Source organism: Mesoplodon mirus, assembly GCF_964341445.2.
Source record: "Mesoplodon mirus genome assembly, chromosome: 9".
Lineage (NCBI taxonomy): Eukaryota > Metazoa > Chordata > Mammalia > Artiodactyla > Ziphiidae > Mesoplodon > Mesoplodon mirus.
Genome location: NC_138985.1, coordinates 49,984,994 through 50,009,932, shown reverse-complemented (window position 1 = coordinate 50,009,932; position 24,939 = coordinate 49,984,994). Strand labels below are relative to the sequence as shown.

At 36.8% G+C, this 24,939-nt stretch overlaps 1 protein-coding gene across 1 annotated transcript; it reads right to left on the bottom strand.

Moving 5' to 3' along the window:
- Window positions 1–1,466: 1,466 nt before the first annotated feature.
- VWDE (von Willebrand factor D and EGF domains) lies at window positions 1,467–24,688 on the bottom strand (the record flags this gene model as incomplete). The annotated part of the gene is given in 13 exon segments (XM_082632227.1): window positions 1,467–1,766; window positions 1,874–1,972; window positions 1,976–2,011; window positions 6,830–6,966; window positions 9,209–9,680; window positions 9,682–10,053; window positions 10,057–10,177; window positions 10,333–10,391; window positions 10,962–11,041; window positions 11,220–11,343; window positions 12,628–12,714; window positions 13,834–14,018; window positions 24,400–24,688. Coding segments are annotated over 13 exon segments (2,244 nt in total). The 3' UTR covers window positions 1,467–1,583.
- Between the last annotated feature and the right edge of the window lie 251 nt (window positions 24,689–24,939).

Here is a 24,939-nt window from a genome sequence, read left to right as displayed (position 1 = left end):
GAGCAGCTGGCCCCGTGAGCCACAATTACTGAGCCTGCGCGTCTGGAGCCTGTGCTCCGCAACAAGAAAGGCCGCGATAGTCAGAGGCCTGCGCACTGCGATGAGGAGTGGCCCCCACTTGCCGCAACCAGAGAAAGCCCTCGCACAGAAACGAAGAGCCAGCACAGCCATAAATTAATTAATTAATTAATTAATTGTTTTTAAAAAAGAAATCTTTAAAAAAAAAAACAAAAAACACCCAATTACATTATTTCTTCCCCTCTGTCCAGAAATGGTACAGGTCGGAGCAGCAGAAAGAGTAGAGGTGAAAAATAAACAGATGAAACTAAATATGGTGTTTTTATCAGTGAAAAGTAATAGCTTTATCTCTGGAATACAGTCCAAAGCAATAAGATGCAGAACTTTTAGTATGTCTTGTGTTAGCTCACTTTCATCCCTTTGGCACCACTGTCACTTCCTTCTAAGGCTAGGGTCTACATTTTCCAGAGTCCCCTTCTCTGTGTGGTTCTGGGTTAGAGTTCACCAATGAAAAAAACTTTCTAGAGAGTTAGAAGATGGAAATGAATAGGAAGCCATTATTTTTTCAGAGATGTTTGCAGCTAGATGCTTGGAAACAGGCTGACATCTTCATTCTCAATCTCTGACCTTCAGCAGCTGCTTTACTGACCTCTACCCTATCCTCCCCCATCTCTACCCCAGCTCTTCCAACAGTCCTGAGAGTCCCTAATTCTGCATTAACACTTTATGTCTGGATACATCAAATGGCTTCTGTTATGCTGACTGATCCCTGATGATAAAGACACCATCACAGTAAGGACTGGGAAAATATTCAGTTTATTAAATATTGTGAATGTCAGGAATATCAGAAACATCGTTTCAATATGTAAATATCAAATCACATTTCAAAGTAAATTTTTGATTATCTGGATTTCTTCTTTGCTTTTCTCTAACAATTAAGACCAGTCTGTATTTATTAGTTTCTTCGGCCTTTAAAATAGCTTTAAGGGCTTCCCTGGTGGCGCAGTGGTTGAGAGTCCGCCTGCCGATGCAGGGGACACGGGTTCGTGCCCCGGTCCGGGAAGACCCCACATGCCGCGGAGCGGCTGGGCCCGTGAGCCATGGCCGCTGAGCCTGCGTGTCCGGAGCCTGTGCTCCGCAACGGGAGAGGTCACAGCAGTGAGAGGCCCGCGTACCACAAAAAAAAAAAAAAAAAAAAAAAAAGTGTTAGCCGCACACATTTTACAAACTCTATCTAAATGCATGTCACTTGCCACAAAGAAGATTAAGTAAACATAAAGTGATATTTTATTGGAAAGTCACTATTACTATCTAAAAAATGTATGTAGGAATAAAAACTCAATCTGAACCTCCTCTTTTGATTTTTTAGGAGTAAACCACCTGCCACTTCAAAAATTTAAAGGTAGAAACTCTTCTTTGCCATTTCAACAAGAGTTATGGGCAGAGGAACAATTTTGATTAACCTTGCATAAGCTTGAGGAAGGCTTTTCTCTATTAGTATTTCTGATATGAAAGTGAAAACCTGCATTATTATGCCAGCAGCATGGGAAATGAAAGAAAACCTATTATGTAAATGTGAAAATAACTGAAAAGATACATACCTTTATAGTACATGAGTCCTTTTCATAGAGACCACGACTTTGACAAGCCCCATCATGTATGATCATTATTTGGGGATTACTGAACAACATATAACCATCATTAGATACCTGTAAGATGTATGCAGTTCTATAATAAGATAATTTGTTCTAAGTGTAGTTTTGTAAATACATTATGAAATTTTAATATATAAGTGTTTACTTTGTTTGTAAATATGAGGATATCTTTTCTTTTTTACCTTTATTTGCTACTTCACGATTGGTTTCTCACCCATCAGATCCATGGTACCAGACTGCTGAACATCAGCAGGCAGCTGACAATCAACAGTTCTGCTATTTTGAAAAACAGTATGTGCCTAGATGGTTTCTCCAAGGGCGCATTTACTGCTATTATACTGAAAGCATAATGAGAAAGCAGTTAACCTCTGTTAGATCATGGAAATGCTTTACTAGTGAATTACATATAATCAAAATATAAATTTTAAACTATGTGCCTGGTATAATGGAATATATAATGAACAAATAAAAGTGACATTGATAGTGAGTTTTATTCAGAATGAAAATCATATGCATCCTAATTTGATGTAAACTGCTTCTAATGACTCACGCATTTTTTGTGAGTTCAAATCAACTAAGTTACCAATATTGGCCTTATATAATAGGTCACTAGTAATGACTTTTGTAGCAAGAAGAAACATATATGTAGTTGACACATAGCAGACTGATTTTCTACCCAGAAAATCCTTCATTTCTCCAGATCCCACCTTCTACTTGAAACCACGCTTTCTACCTTCATATACATGGTTCTCACAGGACCTCTCATGTTCTTATATGACCCACCTTCCTGACTACCTTTGACTGGTCCAGGGGTGGAACCTAAGCTATGCCAATGCTTCAGTTACTTCGGATATCTTAACTTTGTATCAGAGGGGATGTTGAGCCATTCTGCCTATGGTGGACTGAGTTGCAAGATCAAAAGCTATGGAGCTGGGATTCCCTGGTGGCACAGTGGTTAAGAATCTGCCTGCCAATGCAGGGGACACGGGTTCGAGCCCTGGTCCAGGAAGATCCCACATGCCGCGGAGCAGCTAAGCCCATGCACCACAACTACTGAGCCTGCGCTCTAGAGCCCGTGAGCCACAACTACTGAGTCTGTGTGCCACAACTACTGAAGCCCATGCACCTAGAGCCCGTGCTCTGCAACAAGAGAAGCCACCGTGATGAGAAGCACGTGCACCACAACAAAGAGTAGCCCCTGCTCACCGCAACTAGAGAAAGCCCGTGCATAGCAACGAAGACCCAACACAGCCAAAAATAAAAATAAATTTATTTAAAAAAAAGTTATGGAGCTGTTGATGGCCACGTTTCTCACTATGTGGAGAAAGCTAATATCTAGTGAAAGGGAAAAATGAAGCCCACAAACAGAGAAAAGCAGAACCGTGACAGACAGATACACACACACACACACACACACACACAAATGTAGACAAACTGAGTCTTCATGGTGTTCAAGTCCCAAGTTTAAGCTTTTTTTCCTGAGAATTCAGCAGTCATATTCTATCCTGATTCTGTGAAAAATGCATTATCCTCATAATAAATATCATTTTTGCTCAAACTAGTTCAATTGAATCTATGTAACTTAAACTAAATAAATTCTAACCAGTTCACCCTATTTAATAACTCAATGGCATATCATATTTAAACGTTGAGTACTGTTTTTCAGTATTGAAATGCATTGTTGTCTAAAGAAGAAAAGCAAGGATAATGTCTGGGTACTGATAACTACACAGAAGACTAAAAAGATGTATCTTATTACCAAAATTCAGATTCAGATCTTTAAAAAATTTATGACTGTAATTCTTTCAGTGGCTCGGAAATAGTAAGTGTGCTGATGCTTCAATATTGTAGGTCAGCAGGAAAAAGAATGGAAGGCAAGGGCCTCCCTGGTGGCGCAGTGGTTGAGAGTCCGCCTGCCGATGCAGGGGATACGGGTTCGTGCCCCGGTCTGGGAGGATCCCATATGCCGCGGAGCGGCTGGGCCCGTGAGCCATGGCCGCTGGGCCTGCGCATCCGGAGCCTGTGCTCCGCAACGGGAGAGGCCACAACAGTGAGAGGCCCGCATACCGCAAAAAGAAAAAAAAAAAAAAAAAAAAAAAGAATGGAAGGCAAGAACACACTAGTCTGTGGCTAGTAGAAACTATGTTACTGAAAGAGTGAGCCCCAGAACAAATCTCCATATTTAAGGGAGTGTATACAGTCTGGTCTAGCAGATATATCAGTGGTTCCCTTCTAGCAGAGGGGAATGACAACAATGTCTCAGGGTAGTCATGATGTCGACATTTAGATGGATACAGGGTCCCTTGGTTTTGTGTGTAGAAACAAGACTCCAGGCAATGACTGGGAATTTAGGGGTTATTTCCATCCCTCTGTGTGGAGAGCCTACCCCAAATGAGGAATAAACAGGGTTCTATTTCTTTTCCATTCATCAATATTTTGGGAATATCTATATGTACTGAGGATATTCTGATGAAAAGAGATCACAGAGGAAAAGACAAACAAATAAAACATTTTCTTATTCCTATAACCAAGATTCAAATAAGGTGTAATGAGAGAGAAAGAAGCCACTAAGTATAACCAGCACCGTCACGAAGGCTTTGAAAAAGAAGACAGCACTTCTCTTGAAAGTAAAAAAGGAGCCTGCCATTTGGACACTGGGAGCAGAAACAGAGTGAGTGCGATTTAGCAAGGCTGGAGTGAACACCATGTGAAAAGACAGCAATGCATGAAATAGCATGGGATTTTCCTAGAGCACATGCAGGAAGTTCAAGCCTGCAAAAACAGACAAGAGCTGGATTATGAAGGGCCATTTGTTTCTAGGATAACAACTTGGATTTAATCCTGGAAGTAAGTTGTTTAAAAATTGGATTCTGTAAAGTCCTAGCAGCTTTTGGGGAGAGTGAAGGAAATGATTGGGTGGTTGGTGCTCTGGCTAAAAACTTGTCAAATTACTACTGCAAAAGTAGAAAAGCACATACGTAATGTGCTAGTATTTGTATAAAAAAGAAGGAATTTACCTTCTCCTTTGTGCAAAAGAAACACAGTAAGGATAAACTAGAAAATAATGAGAGTGGATACCTTCAGGGGATGGATGGGAATAGGATGCAAAGAAGGGGTAATGGGAAGAGGGAGGTAGGGATGAGAAGACAGTGACATTTCTCTGTCTTGTATACCTGTTGTATGGCATCAAGTGTTAGAACCATGATAATATTTCACATACCTTCCAAATAAGTATATAACTAAAATCAACCAGAGTGTGAAGGAAATTCAAAACTGAATATAAATATTAAAAAATAAACCTAATTGTATTACAAATAAAATACATAAACATTCTAAATGGGGTGAGAAAGAAAATAGTTAATCTATGTAAGATTGTTTTGGCTAGTGAATACATTTTCTTCCTTTCTATAGTTTTGTACAGTGTTAATGAATTCTAGAGTGTACTCTTTATTGATAAGCTATTTGGAGGAGGGAAGTAGTATGAGAAAAAATATCACAGGAAAATATATATCTGAAAGTAAGAATAAAATGTACTTTCCAAGAAAATATAAACCTATAAAATTCTCTCTTGTCAGATCGTTTAATTATAGTGTGATGTCATATGGTTTATTCTGCCAAGAACAATGTAATGACAGCTCTCTTGAGCGACACTGAAGTGAATGAAATAATACATATATATTACATTTCCTATTATGTGTTTTATTTCATTGGGGTTAGAATATTTCATGGCTCATTTAGAAAGGCTCTGCTCATAAAATCAGGAAAAAAACATAATTCTTGTGTATAACTGTTTGATAAAGACACAAACAAAAGTTATTTCCTCCTTAAATTCTCAATCTCAGAATCAATTTAGAGAAAAGGTAAAAAGAATGCCAAAATATGATTTTCTGTTGTAAGTTTTTATCTTATCCATGTAATAAGTACTTTCTAAATTCAAAGTGCTTTCCTTAAAATAAAATTCCACTTAAATAAAGAGAAGGAAGACCATATAAATAATCATCAAAAATAAGGTGTACACAATGTTCATTGAAGCTCTATTTACAATAGCCAGGACATGGAAGCAACCTAAGTGTCTATCGACAGACGAATGGGTAAAGAAGATGTGGCACATATATACAATGGAACATTACTCAGCCATAAAAAGAAATGAAATTGAGTTATTTGTAGTGAGGTGGATGGACCTAGAGTCTGTCATACAGAGTAAAGTAAGTGAGAAAGAGAAAAGTACCGTATGCTAACACATATATATGGAATCAAATTTTTTTAAAATGGTCATGAAGAACCTAGGGGCAGGACGTGAATAAAGACGCAGACCTACTAGAGAATGGACTTGAGGACACGGGGAGGGGGAAGGGTAAGCTGGGACAAAGTGAGAGAGTGCCATGGACATATATACACTACCAAACGTAAAATAGATAGCCAGTGGGAAGCAGCCGCATAGCACAGGGAGATCAGCTCGGTGCTTTGTGACCACCTAGAGGGGTGGGAGGGAGGGAGACGTAAGAGGGAAGAGATATGGGGATATATGTATATGTATAGCTGATTCACTTTGTTATAAAGCAGAAACTAACACACCATTGTAAAGCAATTATACTCCAATGAAGATGTTAAAAAAAAAATAAGGTGTAATTTGATACACCAGAGTTCAAACTGAGTGATCTTGTCTGTCTTTGGTGGTCTCCAGAAAGAAAAACACTATTTTTTTTGATAATTCTCCCATATGAAATCCATAGTAAAGGAAATATAAAGGATGAGCACAATTTGTCCAAACTTTTTGGTTTGTAAAAGGGAATTGTTCCTATCTCTAAATCCTATAATTCATGCACAGAGTCTTAGATAAAAATGACCTCCGTTCTTTGTGTTTTTACATTTCAATAAATACAGAAGCTTATATATCAAGTTTGATATTATTTTAATTTCTGATTATGGCTTAAATAGTGAGTCAATACCTCAATAAAAATTATATAAAACAGTTTAATAGAGTTGGCAAATAGGGAAGCTTTAGGGTTAAGCAACTTAATAATTTCCCTGTTCAGCTCTCTGAGGATATGACATCCTTTGGGATTATGTTGCTAATTGATACTCCAAATTCATCTAAGAAAATTAATCTGAATAACTCATAAACTTAATTGTTTTCAACATTATAATTAACATACCTTCAGTTTAGTAACTTCACATTTAATTGAAGGTGATTCTTTGAAGCGTTGACCAAAAACTCTCACCATCATACAGTTATATTTTTGAATATTACACAATCCAGCATTCTCAAGTTCTATAATTTCAGGAACCTTGTCTTTGGAAAAAATGATTTAAAAATAGGACATATTTGCTTTAATTCCAGAAAAAAACTCATTGTTTTCAAGGCCAAAATTAAAAGCGTATATAAACTAATATTTTAAAGTCTACCCCCAATAATATTTAGTACATTAATTAAACTATTACATGTTAAGAGTGATCTGGTATTAAAAGAAGAAGTGTTACCCACTATTCAACTCAATAGAAATAGCATTACAGATACTACCAGTGCCTAACTATACAGGTTTAATTAATTTTTTAATAATATTTGATACCAAATAAGTACGAGTACTAACAAAGTACTCCTACCATGGCCTATGTTTTGGTTTTACCATTTTGCTTTATGTCATAGAGATAGGTTATAGAAAAAGTGCTTTTGTAATAATATAGTGTCCTTAGCAATGTGATGTATTAAAATTTTTAAAATAAATTCTTAATTTGTTTTAGAAAAGAATTATCAAAATTTGTGCATGCTGTTGTCCCAAGTATTGTTGATATTTTTGTGTATTATTGCTATCCTACATGCTACCATAATCTTAGGTGTACTTCTCAGTCATAGGAGAAAAAATTTATCAGTCAGAGTTAACTGACCTTCATATGGTTATTTCTGTGGTTCTGGTCTTGGTAAGATCATTCATTATCTCTGTGAGCAAGATCTGGTGGTCAAAATAGATAAATGCAGTATAAAAACAATTGAGTCCTTTAAGTAGTGGCAAAATCCAAATGAATATAACTTTAATAGCAATAGGATATAAATCCTGTTACATGTATTCAGAACCCTAAAATATTTACGAAAAATTTAAAAAACACGTATTATTCTTTCATATATTCAACAAATGTTTACTGAGCAACATCTATTTTTCTGGTGTTATTCCAAATATTGGAGATATAGTAATGAACAAAATAGTCCCTGCCTTCATGTAACTTACATTCTAATATGGGAGGACAAAAAAATAAACCAATGAAAAAATAAAGTGTATCACTTAAGTGTTTTTGAGGTAATGGGGAAATATTAACTATGTTAAGGGAGATAAAGGCCATGGGGTTGTGTGAGAAAAACTATTTAGAATGACGATGGAAGGATTCTATGATAATATGATATTTGAATAGAGAAGGAAATCAGTCATGAAGATATGTGGTAGAATGTGCCAGTGAGAGGGAGCAGTAAGTGCAAATGTCCTGAGGTAGAAGCAGGCTTGGCCTTTTTTGAGGAACAGCAAAGCAACCACTAGAGAACTCTGGAAAGTAATGACCTATGGAGACAATGGTAGATGAATTCAGTGAGAGAGGAGTCTCAGACTACATAGAATCTTCTAGGCCATAGTAGGGCCTGCCAATTTTATGCTGAAGGAGATGAGGAGCTAACAGAGGGATTTAAGCAGGGGAGTAATATGATCTGACTTACATTTCAAAGGAATCACTTTAGCTGCTGCATGGAGAATAAACTTTGAGAGAATCTATAATCAGGGAGAGAGAATAGTGGCTTGGACTAAGTTGATAGCAGGGAAAGATATGAAATTCTTTGAAGCTAGAGCTGGATTTGCTGCTAATGGATCAAGCATGAGGCTTGATATAAAAAGAAAAGTCAAAGTGACTACAAGTTTTTAATGTGAACAATTAGAGGAATGAAGTTTGCATTTACTGAGATGGAAAGGGGCAGATTGGTGGTGGTAGGAGTAAAATCAGTTACTGGTTTAATAGTTAAGAGAATCAAATTCACTTTTTGAAATGTCTTTATCTAATATATTGGGACAAAATAATTTGTACCGTTTAGGTAGGTTAGAGAAAAAAATTAAGCATATTAGTAAAATTAGCAAAATATAAACAGTTCTTTAAAAATACTAAATTTGAGTTCTAGAAGAATGATTATCCTCTGCAAGTAGAGGGATCAGCTATGTGCAAAGGCCCTGAGGTCAAGAGAACTGGTATTGTAAGGAACAGCACAGAAACCAAAGTGGGTGGAATGGAATGAGTGAGGGTGATAGTAGTAGGGGATGAGTCTCAAGAGATATTGTGTGCCTGATCACATTGTGTCTTATAGGCCATTATAAGTACTTCAGCTTTTATTCTAAGATGAGACTGTTTTGGAATATTATTAACATATTGATTAATATAATTTGGGTTCTTTTCCATATATAATCTGAATAAAGCCTGTTAGGATACTGAAGGTAAAAAAGAACAAAGAAATTTTCATAATTAAATAACATACACAAGATCAAAGTTGGAGTGTATTTACTTACCGTGTGAATCACTGCAATCATAGGAACTAAAGCTTGGGGAGCATGCACATCCCCATTCCATACACTGCCCATGGCCACTGCATAAATTGGGGCATTTTAACGACAAGAGAATGTCTTTAATTGACTTGCTGTATTCTTCTCTGTTATATTTCCCCTCTTCCAAAATCCTCTTTTTACATTCATTTTCTAAAAGGGCCACACCTGCTTCTGCCCAGCTAAGATCATCTTTTAGGAGAACATCCTTAAAACACATCTCTATCACACTGTCTAGTCTCTTGCCAAGAAAGGCAAGACAGTGCATTCCTATGCTGGAGTTGGCAAGAGTGTGCTGACATAGTGCCGATGTGCTGTATTCGGTGTGGCCAGATGGTGTGGGCCACGTGGGGACAAACTCTTGGTGGACATCTTCAGTGTGGTCCTCAGGGAAAAAGTAAGTAAACTCTTCTAGGTCACTTTGGCTGAGACTTTGAAAAAGCAAACAAAGGAAGAAACTCACTGAAGTTTTGCTGTTTCCATCTGTTTTGTCGATCCCACCTTGTTTCTTGGCTGTGATTATCCTGGTCCTTTGTAGGTTTCCCCTTGTCCAAAGTTTTTGATGCATCTTGTTTTTCATTCCCAGGATGTTTTTGTAAATTTAAGTCCAGATTGGTTAGATTCACATGCTTTTTTTCTTGAGGAAAGAAATCCAAATTATTTTTTTCTCGAGATGTATGCTTGTTTATTCCTCTGACAGGAGCTTCTGAATTAATATATTCAGAGGTGACATCTAGCTCTGGTATCAAGGAAGTGAATTTGACATGTTTGGAGTCTTTGCAAGCTGAAACAATCTCTGATTGAGAAACACTTTACAGATGATTAGAAGATGGATACAGTGAAGTAGTGTCCATTGAGCAGCTACAATAGGACTGTTTTCTAGGTGATGGCAGAGAAACTGTCATTGTGTCAAACATGCTTTTTCCTGGTAAAATCCTTCCAGATGGAAAACAGAAAAGAATAGTAATTTGGACAAGAACAATTTTTTCTCAGTAACGTGTTGCAAAAAAAAGCAGAGCGTTGAGTCACCCACCACTCATGTTAAGTCAAATATTAATACAATAACAAATGAAAATAAGTTACTTTCTTACCTCCATTCATTAATAAAAGCAACACAATTATTAAAAGTTTGCTCAATTTTGGGGCTTCCCTGATGGCGCAGTGGTTGAGCGTCTGCCTGCCAATGCAGGGGACACGGGTTCGTGCCCCGGTCCGGGAAGATCCCACATGCCATGGAGCGGCTGGGCCCGTGAGCCATGGCCGCTGAGCCTGCGCATCCGGAGCCTGTGCTCCGCAACGGGAGGGGCCACGACAGTGGGGGGCCCGCGTACCGCAAAAAACAAAACAAAGCAAAAAAAACTAAGAAATTGACTTTAGGACTCTACTCCTAAATAAACTGAAGACTCTGTTCAGATTTTATCAGTTTTCCATGAATGTTCTTCTCTGTTTCAGTTATCCAATCCAGGATATCTTCATAATGTATTACTCGTGTTTCCTTAGTCCTCTCCAATCTTTGACAATTTCTTACTCTTTCATGGTTTTCCATGATTTTGACACTTTTGAATAGTACTATTCACATATTTTGTAGAATGTTTCTCAATTTGGGTTTATATGAATTTGCTCGTGATTAGACTGGGATTATGACTTTGAGGAAGAATACAACAAAGGAGAAGTGTCCTTCTTATTGAGTGTTATTAGTAGATAAATGGTATCACTATACATTATCACTGCTGATATTTACTGTTGATACTTTCACATTAACAAAGATTTTTGGGGATTTGAACATCTTGGCAAAGAACCCTGAACAAATCTGGCCAATTTAAACCAGAAATTTAGCCTCATTTTAGCAATAATAGCAAACCAAATCTCTTACTGAGATTTGCATTAGCTCCATACATCCCATCCAGAGGATGGCACGAACACACCAACACACAGAATTCCATCACTAGCAGTTCATGTGTATTACACATTTTCTTACCTTCTGCACAATATCCCATACATCCCTGAGTGAGTTGTAGTAAGTACACAAAAAACTTGCCACAGTTTCTTATGGACACTGGGATTTGAAAAAGACAGCAGTCTTTTGTAGTGCTAAACAAAAACTGCCATGTGTATAGCTATAATCACTCCTTCTATTCAACATTTTCCTGGAAACCCTAACCAATATAGTAAGGTGAGAATAATTTTTAATTTATAAGGATTGAAAGGAAGAAATAAACTTTTATTATTCTCTGATGATAAGATTGGCTCTGTTGAAAATGCAAAAGAATATATAGAGAATTACAGGGAATTTAGCAAGTTTGCTAGGTACAAAAATCAATGTAAAATCAACTATAATTCTATACAGTAGTACCAGTTAGGAAGTAAATTTTTTTAAAAAATAGTATTTACAATAGTGCCAATAAAAATACAAATAGGAATAAATTAAACAAAAGGTATAAAACACCTTTAAGGCGAAAATTATGAAACTTTATGAACAATGTTAAAGAAAATCTGACTAAGTAGAGGAGCATACTGTATTAATGGATTGGAAGACTCAATATCCTAAAGTTGACAACTCTTTCCAAATCCTCTATCAATTGAGAACAATTTCAATCATTGATATGTGGTATTTTATTTTTTATTTATTTTTTAAATGGAAGTATAGTTGATTCACAATGTTGTGTTAGTTTCAGGCATACAGCAAAGTGATTCAGCTATACATCTATAAATATATTTATTCTTTTCCAGATTCTTTTCCCTTATAGGTTATTACAAAATATTGAGTATAGATCCCTGTGCTGTACAGTAGGTCCTTGTTAGTTACCTATTTTATATATAGTACTATGTATATGTCAATCCCAAACTCCTAATTTATCTCCCTCCTTTCCCCTTTGGTAACCATAAGTTTGTTTTCTATGTCTGTGGGTCTATTTCTGTTTTGTAAATAAGTTCTTTTGTAACATTAAAAAAAATTTGTAGATGTGTCTTACCCCTTTCGCCCCCAGAGTGAGATTTTTGACAGTGTTTTCACCCCATTTTGTCAAATTATAAGCATATTTTTCTTAAGACATGGCATAAACTTTGTTTAATGTAAAACTTGTTTCTGAACATGTTTTGAAGGGAGTTTTCTGTTTTTTGCGGTACGCGGGCCTCTTACTGTTGTGGCCTCTCCTGTTGCGGAGCACAGGCTCTGGACGCGCAGGCTCAGCGGCCATGGCTCACAGGCCCAGCCGCCCCGCGGCATGTGGGATCTTCCCGGACCGGGGCACGAACCCGTGTCCCCTGCATCGGCAGGCGGGCTCTCAAGCACTGTGCCACCAGGGAAGCCCTGAAGGGAGTTTTTAAAAAACAAAAACATGTTTATACCTGAAAATAAAGTGCTATAAACAAACAAACAAAAAACCCTGCCATTTGGCACAAGCTGTCAATTGCTTGATCTCCCCAGGTGGAGGTAGTGTTTCTGAATCGTTCAGAGACAGGCAGATGGGGACCTGTGTTGTTCAGTGGTTCATCCTTTGGATCAGAGAAAACAAAAGTTGAAAAGCCAATTTTTTTCATACATGGTAGATAAATCAACTTTGCATTTTCTTTTACACAACCTTTAAAATATTAAAGTATCAATCATTTAAAAAAATCTAATAACTTGTACCCATACCGTAAAAGAAGTAGTAACTTCATGGAATAGTAAATTTAAGGGTACATCCCTCATAATTAATATAATCTTTTTCAATTAAAATACCTTTATTCCATTTATTACATTTGTATTGTGAACAAGAGGAATTCAGTATCAGTTAACTCATGAAATAGCTGATACATCTAAGACAAGTCAATCTGAAGTCACCTTAATATACAGCACAAAGATAAACTGATCTTCGAGATTTCTTGAAAAATTTCTGGAAATAGTATATGTAAGAAGTCAGTGCACAGTAGAGGAGGCATCAAAAATCGGGAGGAAGACAGGATTGCTCAAAATTTGGTGATGGACCAACAGGCTGGCAATTTGGGAAAAAAATGAGGTTAAAGCCTCACTTGAAGCCAAATTTGGACATCTTTCCTGAGTTCTTTTTACATTACATACCTAAAAAGGAAAATAATTCCCACTTCTGCATAATTTTTAAAATGTGGGTATCGATAAGGAAAATGAGCCTTCTATTAAGACATAATCCTTCTATTAAGCAGACAAGAACTGAAGCACTTAAAATATGCAGTGTTTTAATGTTTGAAAGTTACTGAGGTTAAGTACCTGAGCCCTGGAGAGTGACAGCCTGTGATCAAAACTTGGCTATCTAACCTGCTATCCAGGTGACTCTAGGTGTGTTACGCCTAAAAATATGTTTTCTGTATTATATGGTGGAAATCACGATGATAGACTGTCTTCTATAAGATATCGTAAGTTAAAACACTTGGTGGACTGTTGAACATTACATTAACAATTACTATTATTGTCAGAATAGAGAACCTTGGAATACTCCCTTTGATTAACTTAATCTTGATGCAAAATTAAAATAATATTGCAGCGTGAGAAATAAATTGGCTGTAACAAGATTCAATCCTCATATGAAAAAATACTTAAGAAAAAGCACGTGTAGTTCGCATTAGTGAGTTGATACCTCAACACATTTGGTTGGCATCTTAGTAGGTCTGTCAAAGAGGAGAAATAGATACCATCGGGGAGAAAGGGAGTGGTCACATATCAGGTCTTGAATGGCTAACTGCTGGAGGCACAGGGAGTCAAAATGGACACTTCTATAAGGGCTCTGAAGAAACTGGTGTCCCCCAGGAGAGCACTCCTGAGCTAGAATGGAAAGACAGATGATGTTATGTATTTTCTTCATTGACATAGTTCAGCCCTCAATTAAAACTGACTACTGAAATAAAAACAGAGCAAATAAACCTACAAGTGCACATGAAGGCCATCTGAAATGTCATGATCTCTTAGTAAAACAAAGATGACAATATGCACTTTCCATAAATACAATAAGCCAACCAACAAACTCTTTAGAATGTATTTTTGAGGTATTTGAGCTTCAAGGACTTTATTTTCATTTAATTTGGACAGGCAAAATTGCTGATTGCTGTTGAGTCAGGATTTGTTTATTCCTACCATCAGAAGGCATAGGCCTTACAAGGACTCCTCTTGAGAGTGATCCTCCAGATTTGAATGCAAATTACTGACCCTCCATGACCTGCTTTCTGCCACAGTAGCCATGTGCCCCCCCAAATCCCATCTCTGCCAGGTCCTGGAATGCGACAAACTAAACCAAACGTGTAATGCTAATATAATTTTTGTAAAATGCCCTCCTAGTGAAGTTTCTTGCATTTTTTTTACTGCAGGAAAAAATATAAAGTTTTCACATTTTTTCTTATTTTTAAATATAAAAGTAGTGAAGTTCATTTTCATTTCTAAGCATAGGAAAATGAATGGGGTAGAGGGGATCAGTTTTGAAGGAAAAACAAGAAAAAAAAACATGGAGAAAGAGCTAGTTCTGTAGATTTTTTAGGAAAGCCATTTTCTGAGCAGTAGTTGGCCTGGAAGATACTTCTTTCTGTCAAATCCGCAGAGGGGGAACATAAAGCACCTCTTCCCAGCAAGAAGAGAGAAGGGAAGAGGAGGCAATAAAAACAGTTATCCTGGAAATACAGCTCTTGTTTGAGGCTACTGTCTCCCTAATAATAAGAAACACATGGAACTGTCCTTATTTGGAATATCTTATTGACACAATAGGCAGAAAATCTCCCAATATTAGATATTGTATTTGTTCAAGGAAAACACTATGGTAAAGATAATATCTTTGAAATAGAAATGGGAAAGAAAAATTTAATCATTACTAAAGTACCTCACTATGGAAAAAAATCTATCTAACTGAACAAAACTCTCAAATGTTTATTACATAATTTTAAGTTACACAGTGTTTACAAACAAAAATCAGTTTCCAAACAAATTAATAAGGAGCACAATAAACTAGAGATAATAATTTGCGTGTCAGTCTCACAAATGTAGCTTATAAAATTGTCTTTATTATATAGGTTTTTGCTTTTTATTTTGTTTGTAGTTACAGCAGTTAAACTGTAAAAAAGGTATTGTTTTGCAAGATAAAAGATCTCCCTAAAGAATTTTTTTTAGTAAAAGATTTTAGGAATGACCACAAAAGGTTCTTCTTCCTTTTGTCTCTAGTTTCACCAGTTATAAATGTCCCCAAAGGCTCTAGTGACTTTGACAATCTCAATTTGTCAACACTAGATAAATATTTTATAAAATGTATGTGGATAGAAGTCAGAGGATGTGCTATCATTTCATTTAATTTTGAAATAATTCTAACCCCCTGTCAATATCAGAAGATTGCATGTGGTTAGAAACTAAGGAAGATATTTTAAAAGAGATTACTAGTGAGGTTTGTATAAATTATTGAAATGTTTTCTCTGATCTTATCCTACAACAGAATTTTGTCTTGGGAAAAAAGTCAATAACTCCATCTTTATTCTGTGCATATTTCTCCTTGCTAAGCACTTCTGAAGTTCTCACATTTCCTCTGATTTTGCTGCTTTGAATAACTGTTTTCTAATCCAAAGCTAAAGATGTCATAAATGTAGAAGCAATCACAGTGTGACATCAACAGTACTAGAAACTGTATAATATTTAAACAGAAATTTTAAATTTATTTAATATTAATTTTAGAGGAAAATTCTTAATTTGTATAATTAATAATAGCTCATATTTTGTATCATTTATTTCACAATTTTTCCCTCCAAATTGACTTGTCACTCATTAAATGTTCAAGGTCTCTGTAGAAAAATTTAAATCTTACTAGCAGTGAATAAGCCACACTCTTAAAAATCTCATTACAGCCTTAACTCTAGAAGGGAGGATATAGTTAACTATGGTTGGTTTGGGCTCCCATTTGGGAATCTGGGGGCCTAGCTCCTGAAGTACTAAAAGAATAACTCTACAAGCCCATTTCACACATCAGTCAATTTCATGACATGAATGATGTGCAAAGCTTTCTAGCAAATGTCCAATAAAAATTTTTTCCCTCAAAACAAAAGTACGTATAAAATATACATTAAAATTTACATTTCTATTTATTCTGTCTTCTTCTCAATAGGATTTAAAGAAGCTAGGTAGTATATAACAGAATCTGCAATATTTGCATTTCAGATACTTTGGGAAAAGGTGTCAAGTTATAAATAATAGATACATAATGATACAATATGCAGATAGTTTTCTAGTTTTGTTTGTAGGTATAAGTAACCTGTATTAGATTAATACATTGGTTAATAAAATGGCTAAGACTAGTATGCTTTAAGATTCATAATTGGGTGACAGACAAATATGTTAAGAAACTAAATAATTGTATTTTTAAGAGATGAATACGCTTAATGCCTAAAGACAGGCACTTCATAATATCTGAGTTTATAATTATAAAACCTTTGGTATATTGCTCTATGGGAATTTCAAATATCTGTGAATTTAAAAAAATTGTATAACTTCCCCAAAGATGTGGAAAAGAGAAAAACCACCTTTTAGCTCCAAATTCAGTGAGAAATAAAAAGTTAATCATTAAGCTTCTAATATTCAAAATTGTATTATGGATTCTGCAACAACACAAAAGTCTGAAAAGCAAGGTCAAATAGAGAGTGATGGACTTAATAAGTCTCTTTACTTTGTCATACTTTATATATTAAAGGATGAATGCTCTTGAAAAGAATACAAATAGACTGAAAGTAAAAGGATGGACAATAACATGCAAACAGTAACCACAAGAAAACTGGACTGGCTGTACTAATATCAGACAAAAATATCTTAAAACAAAAAAAAATGTTACTAGAGACAAAGAGACACATTTTATAACAATAGAAGTTTCAATCCATGAGGAAGATATACACCTAATAACAGAGCACAAAAATACATGAAGCAAAATCTGAGAGAAACAAAGGGAAAAAATATATATACTTCAACAGTAATAGTTGGGGACTTCAATACTCCACTTTCAACATGAATAGAAAAATGGGCAGAAAATCATCAAGGAAACAGAGCCAGAACAACACACTATAAACCAACTTGAGTTAACGGACATCTATAGAACACTCTACCCAACAACAGCAGAATATAAATTCTTCTGGAGTGCACATGGAACATTTTCCAGGATGGACAATACATTAGACCATAAGACAAACCTCAATAAATTTGAAAATATAAAAATTATACAAAGTATGTTCTCTGACTGCAATAGAATGAATATATAAATCAATAGCAGAAAGAAATTTAAGAAACTTACAAATACGTGGAAATTAAACAACCTAGAAAAGCAAGAGGTCAAAGAAATGAAAATAGAAATGAGAAAATACATTGAAAAGGATTAAAAGAAAGATACAACACACCAAAATTTATGGGATGCTGCTAAAGTAGTGTTTAGAAGAAAATTATAGATATATATGCCTATATTAAAAAAGAAAAAGATCCCAATATAATGAACTAATCTTTGGCCTGAAGATTGGAAAAAGAAGAACATACTAAATCAAAAGGAAGAAGGTAAGAAATTTGCAAATGATATGATGGATAAGGGGTTAATATCCAAAATAGGCAGAACACTCTTTAACATAAATCATAGTAATATTTTTTTTTGGATCTGTCTCCTAAGGCAAAATAAACAAAGGCAAAATAAACAAATGGGGCCTACTTAAACTTAAAAGCTTTTGCACAGCAAAGGAAACCATTGGCGAAACGAAAAGACAACCTACTGAATGGGAGAAAATATTTGCAAATGATATGATGGATAAGGGGTTAATATCCAAAATATATAAACAGTTCATATAACTCAATATCAAAAAACCAAATAATCCTATTAAAATTTTTCCAGAGATAATATACAGGTGGCCAAAGGACACATGAAAAGATGCTCAACATCACTAATCATCAGAGAAATGCAAATCAAACCCATAATGAGCTATCACCTCACACCTGTCAGAATGCCTATCATCAAAAAGTCTGCAAATAGGGTTTCCCTGGTGGCGCAGTGGTTGGGAGTCTTCCTGCCGATGCAGGGGACACGGGTTCGTGCCCCGGTCTGGGAGGATCCCACATGCCGCGGAGCGGCTGGGCCCGTGAGTCATGGCCGTTGAGCCTGCGTGTCCGGAGCCTGTGCTCCGCAACAGGAGAGGCCACAGCAGTGAGAGGCCAGTGTACCACAAAAAAAAAAAAAAAAAAAAAAAGTCTGCAAGTAACAAGTGTTGCTAAGGATGTGAAGAAAAGGGAATCCTGTTGGTGGGAATGTAAATTGGTGCAGTCACTATGGAAAACAGTATGGAGGTTCCTCAAAAAACTAAAAATAGAGCAACAGTATGAGCCAGCAGTTCCACTCCTGGGTATATATCTGAAGAAAACAAAAACACTATTTTGAAAACGTACATTCCCCGCAATGTTCACAGCAGCATTATTTACAGTTGCCAAGATATGGAAGCAACCTAAGTGTCCCGTCAACAGATAAATGGATAAAGAAGATGTGGTGCATGTATATGTATATATATAATTATATATATAATTGAATATTACTCAGCCAAAAAATAGAATGAAATTCTGCCATTTGCAACAACATGGGTGACCTAGAGGGTAATATGCTTAGTGAAATAAGTCATAAGTGAAATAAGTCTCATGAAATAAGTCATGAGAAAGACAAATACTGTATGTTATCACTTTTAAATGTATGTGGAATTTAAAAGATAAAATATACTGTATGTTACCACTGTTAAATATATCTGGAATTAAAAAAAATAAATGAATATAGCAGAACAGAAACAGACTCACAGATAAAGAGAACAAACTAGTGGTTACCAGTGGGGAGAAGGAAGGGGAGAGGGACAAAACAGGAACAGGGGATTAAGAGGTACAAACTACTATGTATAAAATAAATAAGCAACAAAGATATATTGTTCAACACAGGGAAATATAGCCGTTATTTTATAATAACTTTAAATGGAGTATAATCTATACAAATACTGAATCACTTGGTGTATAGCTGAAACTAATATTGTAAATCAACTATGCTTACATTTAAAAAGTAAAATAAAATCAGATAAAATAAAAAGAACGTATCTTTCACTCATCGGCTAGAAAGGAAGCCCTTTATTTCAACATATCTCAATGTCATTGGCCCTAAGGAGGTTTCTTGAAAATGTTCAGCAGAGTAGAAATGGTTCAACCCCTGACTGAGCTTACTTTTGACATAAATTCATATAGAGGTGACAACCTGATTACCTATCATGCAAAATCACATAGATTGCAACACGGTGACCATGTTTTACCACTTAAGCAGTTTTTCTGTCTTGTAGATCAGTATATTTTACAGAAGACTGAGAAATTACTCCTTTTCAAAGATTTTGTTATTTTTGTACAATAAAAACAACTTTATTATTTTTCTTCCAGTTTTATTGAAATATAGTTGACATACAGCACTGTATAATTTTAAGGTATATAGCATAGTGATGTGATTTACATCATGAAATGATTATCATAGTAAGTTTACTGAACGTGTGTCATCTCACATAGATACAAAATAAAAGAAAAAAATTTTTTCCCTTGTTTTGAGAACTCTTAGGATTTACTCTCTTAGTAACTTCCATACATAACATATAGCAGTGTTAATTATATTTATCATGTTGTACATTACATCCGTAGTACTTACTTATTCTATAACTGGAAATTTTGGGGGGGTTGTTTTATTTTATTAGTTTTGGCCATGCGGCTTGTGGGATCTTCATTCCTCGACCAGGGATTGAACCCGTGCCCCCTGTATTGGGAGCATGGAGTCTTAACCACTGGACTGCCAGGGAAGTTCCTGGAAGTTTGTGTTTTTTTGTTTGTTTGTTTGTTTGTTTGCGATACGCGGGCCTCTCACTGTTGTGGCCTCTCCCGTTGCGGAGCACAGGCTCCGGACACGCACGCTCCGCGGCCATGGCTCACGGGCCTAGCCGCTCCGCGGCATGTGGGATCTTCCCAGACCAGGGCACGAACCCGCGTCCCCTGCATCGGCAGGTGGACTCCCAACCACTGCGCCACCAGGGAAGCCCTGGAAGTTTGTATTTTTGACTACCTTCATCCAATTCCTAATTCCCCCACCCCCACCTCCAGTAACCACAAATATAATCTCTTTTTCTAAGAGTCTTCGTGTTTGTTTGTTTGTTTGAAGTATAATTGACTTACAACACTATGCTAGTTTCTGGTGCACGAAGATAAAAGCAACTTTTAAAAATCATAATTTTCATACAAAAATTAACTTGTTTCAACTTACTATCTTTCACAATGTAGTTTAAAAATAAAATTGGAGGGCTTCCCTGGTGGCGCAGTGGTTGAGAGTCCGCCTGCCGATGCGGGGGACGCGGGTTCGTGCCCCAGTCTGGGAGGATCCCACATGCCGCGAAGCGGCTGGGCCCATGAGCCATGGCCACTGAGCCTGCGTGTCTGGAGCCTGTGCTCCGCCATGGGAAAGGCCACAACAGTGAGAGGCCCGTGTACCGCAAAAAAAAAATTAATAAATAAAAAAATAAAAATAAGATTGGAATACTAAAATTCCTTTGAATGGAGTTGGAAAAGGTGTATATTTTCCCTTTCAACAGCCATCCATATATGTAAGAAATAATGTTTGCATCTGAAGTATATATTATACAATACCTTTATAATTGAAATGTCTGGCTAGTGTCATGATTATACTTAAATGTTATTTAGGTTCTTCCGGAAGCCTTAAATAAAACGTTGTAGCAGGTGGTAAAGCTATGTGACCTTTCTGGTTTTGTGTATATGATTTATGTTGTCATCCCTTTCTAAATCTCAAAGCATTTTGATCCTCAAAATTCTAACTTGTAATATATAATTAGTTAAATTCTTTAACTCTAGAAGGAATGCTTGGTAATATTGGAGCAGTAATTTCATTATTTATGAAATTGTTAGATTTACAAAACAATCTAATAGATGTCAGAATATTTCATTTTTGCCCAACTGTCCCAAACACCCACCCTAGTCCAATTTGAAATAAGCCAGATTTTTACAAGATGTAAAGTCATTTTAAAAAATAGCTTTATTTAGATATAATTTACATAACAAAGAACTGACCTGTTTTTAGTTTATAATTCAGTGAATACTAGCATAGTTACAGGGCTGTACAAACATTACAACAATCTAATTTTAGAACATTTCTATCACTCTAAAGATAAACCTCATGCCAACTTATAGTCTTTCTCCATCTCCAATCTCAAGCAACAACTAATCTCCTTTCTGTCTCTATATATGTCTTTTTTGGATATTCCACATAAATTGATCATATATGTTCTTTTGTGACTGGTTTCTTTCACTTTTTGAGATTATCTGTATTGTAGCCTTATCAGTACCTTATTCCTTTTTTTTTTTTTGGTTTTCACCCTTATTTATTTTTTAAAGTATTGTAAAATGTATTTATTATTTAAATCACATGTAATTATAATGAAGAGTATTTTAAAAGATTTATAAAAGCACTCACAATCTTACCAACTGGACACAATGGTGTTCATTTTTCTTTCCAATCTTAATTCCTCCTTATGTATATTTTACTTTGCTGTTAGGTTCTATACTTTTCATCCAAACTCATTGTATAAATGCTTCTCCATATTAGCTGCTGTCTTTGCCTGCATTGTTGTTGTTGTTTTTTAACTTTTATTGGAGTATAGTTAATTTACAATGTTGTGTTAGTTTCATGTGTACAGCAAAGTGAATCAGTTATACATATACATATATCCAATCTTTTTTAGGTTCTTTTCCCATACAGGCCATTACAGAGTACTGAGTGGAGTTCCTTTAGAGGCTGCATCCCATTCCCGCTGAGGGAGATTTGTTATGGGCCAATGAACTGAACATGATTAGCAAGGGTGACTCAGGTCTGTTGTGGTCCTGTCACCCATTGGTGAATAGGTAAGGCTCTGGGGGAAGCTGAACCTGACCCCTCCCGGCTCTGGGGAACTGTATCTGCCCTTGCTGCCCTACTGGGGATGAAGCCCTCAGGGTGCTTCATAAATGTTTGTAGCTGCCAGCAGGAAATACTCTTTCTTTAAGCGGGGAGGCAAGCCAAGTGTTTTCCTCTTCTCTTCAACCTTGCAAGGAGCTGTTGGTTTCTTAAATCAGTTAAGCTCGGGCACAAAGGTTTAGATTTCTCATCTCTTACAAAGGTTTCCATTTCTTCCGGAAAGGGGATTTAATTTTACTGCTGTAGCAATTTTTCACCACAAGAATCTGCTTACTTCTTTTCCTGATACTGAAATGCCAGGTTTGGCACATTCTGGGCAGGTAGAGGGCACCCCCCTTGAGCTACATAGCCCTCTGCTCTCCACCCATTTAAATCCCATTTCACATCATTCCATGCCCTCCTGGAAACTATCCTTGGCCTTTCACCTACACCCAGGTTTCTGACATCCTAAAACATTTACTACTTGCTTACAGTCACATTGTCCTAGAGGGCAGCATGATGTCATAAACAGACCCTTAACTGGAAAGCAGGATACTTCAAATCTTGTCCCATTGCTAACCCTCTGTGTGACCTCGGCTAGGTCTTTGCACCCCTTGGGCTTTATATGCTCCAATCCTTATTCCTTTTTATTGGCAATATTCGGTTGTATGGATATACTATATTTTGTTTGTACACTCTTCAGTTGATGGACATTTTGGGTTGTTTCCACTTTTGGGTCATTGTGAATAATGCTACCATTAACATTTGAGTGTAAGTCTTTGGGTGTACACATATGCTCGTTATTTTGGATAGAGTTCTAGGAATGGAGTTGCTGGGTCATATTATAAGCCTGTGTTTCATTTTTAAAGAAATTTCCATATTGTTTTCTAAACAAACTTGCTGTCGGAGGGAAAGTAAATTTGTATATCATATGTGTGTTCTTGGCTTGTGTTTATTTTTCTCTGAAATAAAAATCTCTCAGAAATATTTTGATCAAAAATTAGGTCTCATTTTTTCCATGACTCAATTTTGAAATTTTATTGGCAAAATTGTTGTGATACTTTAAGCCATGATTTTAAAAAAATGAATTGCCTCAAAAATGTCAATGCATTTCATTTGATATTAGGTGAAGTAAAGTAAAACCTCTTGAAGATTTGTTTGTATAAAATTGGGATGACAAATTTTGATGTCAATCTGTAGAAGATTCTCAAACTTTTATGAATACTGCACATGAAAATTACTGTCAACATTTTTGAAATTTTCAGCAGCTTTTCTTCATGAATGATTCATCTATTAGCAACCCTTTCAGACCTCAAATAATGCTTAGAACATTAAGAGAAAAACCAAAGGCTTTAGCGTACTTAATTAAACTCCTGGATTTCCTGATACTTTAGGAATCAGGAAATTAAATTTTGTGCACACATGTGAATTTCGTGATATAAAAAAAAGGATAAACATTACTGGATGAGACCAACTTTGATTCAAAATTGGAATCTGATTTTAAAAGCTGTATGTCTTTGGGCAAGTTATTTAATAGTTCAGATAATTAATTTCTTGATTTGTAAAGTGAGGCTCAATAACTCAATGACTGTCTAAATAGAGAGGGGTCCAAGAATCTCTAACTGATGGCCACATTCATCCCTGTGACTTCCTAATGTTTTGAATCTGTCGACTCTTTTACTTTGATATTCCCGTCTATACGAATAATGAGCAATAACTAGGAACGACTAATGAACACTGTCCTTGTTTTAATTGCACTGTGTATTAGCTATGTTTTCTTTGCCTAGATTAAAGGAGTTGGGGGCGGGAGGGTCTTGCCTCAAAAGAGATCTAATTTACAGTAGCAAAAGGAATTGGAACAGAATAAGTGTCTGATTATCCTTTTTGCTAATTAGAATTTCCTTGCTGCTAGAATGCCTGGCAGGCTCTAGAAGTTACATACAGATTAGTGAGGGAATTTTAAGGAGCAGGACATCAGCAGCAAAAGTACAAGACCTCCCTCTCCTCAGGGAGAAGACAACTGCCAGTACGCAAAGGAAAACTAAAACCACTGGAAGAAAAGTGACCACTGCAAAGGCCGGAGCGAGGAAGGGTGGCCGTCGGTCAGGGTCAGTCACAAGCTCCAGCTGTACATTAAGATGCTCAGCTGCACTGCGCTTACCTTCTGACAGATAGAGCCTCCCACCTCCGCACCCAGCGGCATCCCCCTACCTCTCCGACCTTCCTCGTGGCTAGAAGCACCAGCCGGTGCCCAGGCTCCAAAGACCTCAGGGAGCCCAAGCCGCGGGGACGGGAAGGATGGGGCCATCCCGGGCTTCCCTGTCTCTTCCTGCTGCAAGTTCAGTTTGGCCACGGGTCTTCGCGCATGTCTCGGCCAGCCCTCCTCTTGGACAGCGATGTCAGCCTGTGCGCTGTCCCTCCTGTCTGCGACCCCGATCCGCGGGTCCGAAAGCTGCGCCGTCGCGCCCGCTCCCTCTCGCGGCGTTTCCAGTTCCCGCATCCCGCCGTCCGCGCGCACCTAGCGCCAGCGCTCACCGGAAGTAGCGTGGCTCCGCGTCCCTCTCTAAGTGCAGTTGTTTTGGGGGAAGACTTGGTAGTTTTAGAAACTTCAAAGATGGACTTTCAGTAGAGGAAGCCAGGTATGGTTCAGTTGGATGGAGCACCGTCCCTGATTATCCCTGCACACAGATTCTTCAGCCTCTATTGGTTCCTGTTGGATTGTCCACGAACAGCGTGCTTCTCAGAAGATGC